The following is a 5888-nucleotide window of genomic DNA, read 5'->3' on the forward strand; positions in this document are numbered from 1 at the left end:
CAGCGATACCACTCTTGGGAATATACCCAAGAGAGGCCTTATCATACAACAAAAATATATGCTCTATTATGTTCATAGCAGCATTGTTTGTAATTGCCAGAACCTGGAAACAACCTAGATGCCCTTCAATGGAAGAATGGATGAAGAAAGTATGGAATATATACATATTAGAGTACTACTCAGCAGTAAAAAACAAGGACTTCTTGAATTTTGCATACAAATGGAATATACTTTCTGAACGGAGTAGAAAACTAATTGGTTAATCTTAAGCACCATCTTCTGCTTCCACCCACAGCTGATGAAGGTTTTGCTTCCCATGGAATCTTGCCCCAGGGCTTTTCCTTAACCCCCTTTCACTAGGACAAAAATCTATAGCCCCCTCTGCTTTCCAGCTTTCTCTCCCTAACTCTCCACTCCTATTTTGTACTTGAGCCATGTTGAACCTGTTTAGGTGAGTGCAGCTACATAACATCTAACTCTTTGAGGACCTGCTTTCTTCCTGGTCTGCAAAATACACGAGGTCCCTCCCCATAGCCTTAGCCCAGCTCCATCCTCCACTGTGAAATCTCATGCTCTTCCTTCCCTCTAAACTAGGTACTTCTCTGCACTAAAGCAATCATATCACCACACTCTACACTCTATGAGGTTATTTCCTCACTGCAGGGCACACCCCTCAAGGTCTTGTCTACCTTTATAGCCCACATCTCAGGCATAGCGCAGGGTTTATCTCTTAATAGGGGCTCTACCATTTCTTGAAGTAAATGAACCCCATTAGCATTTTATCTCTGGGAAGGTCTAAACTGTAGAAAAATCACACTTCTTTTCTCAGAAGAAGGAACATATTCAAATACCAAGAACTGCAGTTCCTGGTAAGACCTTTCAGAAAATGGCATTACCAACAGCAGCAACTGGAAACTCAGCAGAATGTTCAAGTGCTAAGAAGGGTGAAATGGGTCAAGATTTGAATAGTCATGCCATAAGTATCCTAGGGAGTAAGGGGAAGGGGGAGGAAATAGCTAAATCTTAATAATCACGAAAATAAAACAAAATAATCACAAGCAACCTTTTTCTTAAGAATCACATATATTTACATTGTAGACCTGGGATGTACATACCACAGCAAAGAGATATTAAGATCTACCTAGATTCTAACTCCATCCAATAGGGACTCATCCCCAACAGTCTGAGCCAACTTTCCAGCAGGGTGGGTTTGGAAAGTGCACTCTGAAATAAGATCACCTATTGCCATTACCACTGTCCTCCTCCCCAGTCTTTCATGGGCTGTCCTCTTTAGTTGTCCATGAGGTTCCCAGGGCTGTGGGGAGGACTCTTCAGATTGGGAGTAGACAGGTGCTCCAGCTCATAGTGCCCATTCTCAGAAGTCTTGTGTGTGAGTTTATCCTTCATGTCCTCCTGGTTCCTCTTGTGCTCAATAATCTGTTGGAGTTGGTGCCCAGCATATTCTGGCTTGGTGGTCAGTGGGCCAGCTGGCACAGCTACACCTAGAATATCTGACACCATGTAGGGGCGCAGCCAGCCCACCAAGGGAGTACTCCCAGGGCTATAGTGGGTCTGTTTATGGTAGAAGAGGAGTCCATCTACCTATAAGAGGAAAAATCAGGAATCAGAATGACTGTAGGCCACATATTTCAAAGACAACTACACAGAGGCAGCTCTTCTGTGTCCTTTTGTTGTTGCTGGAAAACTAAGTCTTGTCTATTACAAAGCCCATCTCTATAGACCAGTCTGGCCTTGAACTCACAGAGATCCACCGGCCTCTGCCTTCTAAGTGATGGGATTAAAGGAATGTGCAGCCAGGCCCAGGCAATTTTTCTTTCTTTCTTCTTTCTTTTTCTAAGCAACTGCCAGTGGAAAAAAAACTCCTTTGCTTCTCATATAAAGCTTCTTAAAGAAAGGACTGGGGCTAGAATTGGCAGTACATACCTATAACCCCAGGACTCTGCAGGTTGAAGTAGGGATCAAGTTGAAGATCAAACAGACTGAGCTATATAGTGAAACCATCCCCCCCCCAAAAAAAAGGGAAAGGGGAGATCTAAACAAAAAGAAAACAAAAATTAAAAAAAGAACACTGTTCCACTTACAAAATGCTTTCCACCCATTGTTTTACTTTTTTAGAGATGGGATTTTTCAATATAGAAAGTTCTAGGCACCTCTGTAAAGATGCAAAGTATGAAGCAGGAATTCAACCTGAGTCCATGTCTTCTCTCCCCACATTCTGGGTTCTTTCTACCACCACAAAGTCTCAATAGCTCGATAGTAAGGCTGAGCTCCTCATATGGGATAAGAGCAAGAGATCTAGGTAGCCCCACCAACGCACAGACTGACACAGGGACAATCCTGTTCAGAGGCCCTGCTGCCCAAGCTGCTGTTGTTGCCTAGACCTCCCGCTAGACTGCCAGGAGCCACATTCTGGGAAACTCCATTCTTCTAGACTGGAAAACCTCCTGCAGCCCATCTTTCTCCTTTGTGACTCACCCCTAAAAAGCTCTAAGAGTCACAAATAAAGATAGTGCTCCTACCACCTTCTTAATTGATCCCAGAAATGAAGCAACTTAGTCTCTGCCATTTCCTTATCCAGGAAGCTGGGATCCTTCACAAATTAAATACATTTGACTATGACTGGGCAGAATTTTAAAAAGGATGATAGCAAAGAAAACTTTGCTTGTTAAGCCAAGAGAGTAACTGCAGGTTCTGAGGATGATAAAAGACTGTCCCAGGAGTTCCTGGGGACAGGAGAGTTTCAGTGCTAATACATGGAAGTATGGACAAAGTAAGGGAGCTGGCCCTCCCACCATACCACTGAGTAGTAAACACCGTTATCCTAGGAGCTATCAGTGGTCTGATCAAAAAAGAATCAGAGGTTCAAACATCTGTGGGGGTCAGTCAGCCACATATGCCCATATGCCTTTACAACCTGCCATAGCCATCAAACAAGGCACACAATGATGACCCAGGATGGAGGGATCCTCTGCTCTTCTCTAGGCCTGTTTCCTGGGGTGCTGGGGACTATTCAATGCCGACGTTGACTTTAGTGGAGGTAAGGCTGTGGCTCTGGAGAGCAGCAACAACACTTATTTAGAATTCATTTTCACCCCAACTTACTCTCAGACAAAATAGTGAGACGGAGAAAGATCAAGAATGAAACGAAGATGAGCTCCTACCAAAGGCCTTCAGCAAGATACCTTACTTAAGGAAATAATACAAATTCCTACACTTTAGAAGGTTCTTGTAAGACTAAGGAACAACAATGATCAATAAACCAGGGGTTTTCAACAACAACAACAACAAAAAATTCATTTTCAGCAAAAAAAAGTATTTTTCAGCCCTGTTTTGATGCTTAGACAGAGCAAAATCAGAGGCTCTGTTAAGATTTCATGTACCCCGGTCTCCTTGTGTCCTATAATCATGTCAGAGCAATAGACAATGGTTTCATTACCTCAAAAGGAAAATCCATAGACAGCACTTTACACAGGCTCTCAGGGGTACATGGGAAATTCTTTAGCCCCACAAATTTAAACTGAAATATAAATGAGATCAAAGAGTTAGTACATGTTTCAGATTATACTAGCTCTAATGACTGAAAACTTTATCAAATAACTTTTGCTTCCCAGTACTTGGGAAGCTGAGGCAGGAAAATCACTGAGAGTTTGGAGTTTCAAGGTCAACCTAAGCTATCAATCCAGTCTTTAAAAAGGGGGGAAGGAATAGAAAGAAATTCAAATGCATAGACCCCACTTCCAGCACTCTAAGAACAGTCTAGAAGTATGTGTTTCACCAAGTCCCAGGTACTACTCACAGAGATCTAAGCTAGTCTGATTTACATAACAAGCTCCAGGCCAGCCTGGGCTATACAGTGAAATCCTTGTCTCTAAAAAATGCTAATAGGTTGCTGTATATTGAAATATTCCATCGCACAGGGAAGCTCCATAAATGGGTAAAAAACTCAGGGCGTCCCTAAAGTTGACCAGATGAACTAGGCCCTGTTATGCTGACGGAGTAAACAATAAATGCTGAGCATCTCTCTCAGATCAAAAGTGCAAACTCTGCAAAGAAAGCTCTGAGACCAGGCAGCGCCTAGAAGAGGCAGAAACCAGTTGAGTATCCTGGAAAAGGCTTAGAAAAGAGTCACCCGGAGCCAGGTGGTGGTGGCGCACGCCTTTAATCTGAGCATGTGGGAGGCAGAGACAGGAGGATCTCTGGGAGTTTGAGACCAGCCTGGTCTACAAGAGCTAGTTCCAGGACAGGCTCCAAAGCTACAGAGAAACCCTGTCTCGAAAAACCAAAATAAATAAATAATTAATAATAATAAAATAAAATAAAACTACAGAGAAACCCTGTCTCGGAAAACCAAAAAAAAAAAAAAAAGTGTCACTCAGCTAGGACACTCTCCAACCTGCTGAGCTACCTGCAGGTGCTCAGATTTCCCAGCTTTTGTGAGCTGTCACCCATGCTCGGGGTGGGTAAATGTGTTATTGTGTCTCCCCAAGAAAAGTTTGCCACACAACATAGGTACAGCTCAGTGAACATGGGTGAGGCTGTGGATTCAGTTACTACACACACACACACACACACACACACACACACACAGTGGTAAAATGCTCACTGAGCATGCGTGAGGCTCTCTGTTCAATCACTACACACACACACACACACACACACACACAGAGAAAGTAGTAAAATGCTTACTGAGAGCATGGGTGAGGCCCTGGATTCAATTACTACACACACAGACACACACAAAGCATTTTATAATAAGCATCATTTACTAAGTGCCTTACCATAAGGATTAAGCTATGAAGAGCTGCGCGCGCGCGCGCGCGTGTGTGTGTGTGTGTGTGTGTGTCTGTAATTTGGTTCCTACAATAACTCTTCATAGTACCCTTTATTTTTAGAGATGGGCTCTCACTCTATAGCTATATTGTCCAGGCTAATGTCAAAATTGAGCTCCTCCTTCCTCAGCCTCCTCTGTGCTAGGATTATAAATATGTACTACCACTCCTGGCTTATTAGTGCAATTTGCAGATAAAACACACACACACACCACTAAAGTAAGTGAGGCTATTATCCTAATAATTACCATTATTATTTTTTAATGGTCCTAGGGATTGAACCTAGGTCTTTACATATTCTAAACAAGTTCTATAAACTGAGCCCCACCTCTAGCCCTACACTAGTAGTTATTAAACTGAAACAATTCAAACCTGGATGCCTATTAAACTCACAGTCATCCCATTGCACTATTATATGCTGCCTCAAAAGATAAACTCATCAACCAAAATTGGTGACTCTGGGGTTGGAGGGATGGCTCAATGGTTAAGAGCACTGGTTGCTCTTCCAGAGGACCTGGCTTTGATTTCTAGCAGTCATGTGGCTGTTCCAACCACTCGGCAGAGATCGATGCCTTCTTCTGGCCTCTGTGGGCTCCAGGTAGTGCAGATATACAGGTAGGCAAAACACATATACAGATATAATTAAATATAAAATAATTTTGGGTCAGGCATGGTGATACACACCTTTAGTCTCAGCACTCAGGAGTCAGAGACAGACAGATCTCTGTGAGTTTGAGACTAGCCTGGTCTATAAGACAGCCAGGACTATGAACAGAAACTCTGTTTAAAAAGAAAGGAGGGGGGGTTGCTGGAGAGATGGCTCAGCAGTTAAGAGCACTGGTTGCTCTTCCAGAGGTCCCGAGTTCAATTCCCAGCAACCACAGGGTGGTGGTGACTCGCAAACATCTGTAATGAGATCTGGTGCCCTCTTCTGGCTTGCAGGCATACATGCAGACAGAACACTGTGTATGTAATCAACCTTGGATAGGGGAGGAAGGAAGGAAGGAAGGATGGAGGGAGGGAGGGAGGGGGGGAGGG

At 43.4% G+C, this 5888-nt stretch overlaps 1 protein-coding gene across 2 annotated transcripts in view; it reads right to left on the reverse strand.

Annotated features, from left to right (window-relative positions):
* Window positions 1-1065: 1065 nt before the first annotated feature.
* Snupn (snurportin 1) overlaps window positions 1066-5888 on the reverse strand; it is a 33533-nt gene continuing 28710 nt past the window's right edge. For both annotated transcript variants that reach the window (XM_050119406.1, XM_050119405.1), the window contains exons 8-9: window positions 3458-3538; window positions 1066-1602 (exon numbers count right to left, since the gene is read on the reverse strand). In XM_050119406.1, the coding sequence (XP_049975363.1) occupies window positions 1291-1602; window positions 3458-3538 (393 nt within the window). In that variant the 3' untranslated portion in view covers window positions 1066-1290. The remainder of the gene's footprint in view (window positions 1603-3457; window positions 3539-5888) is intronic.

This window comes from Alexandromys fortis, unplaced genomic scaffold, assembly GCF_014885135.2.
Source record: "Alexandromys fortis isolate MF-2015 unplaced genomic scaffold, M_Fortis_MF-2015_v1.1 scaffold_167, whole genome shotgun sequence".
NCBI lineage: Eukaryota > Metazoa > Chordata > Mammalia > Rodentia > Cricetidae > Alexandromys > Alexandromys fortis.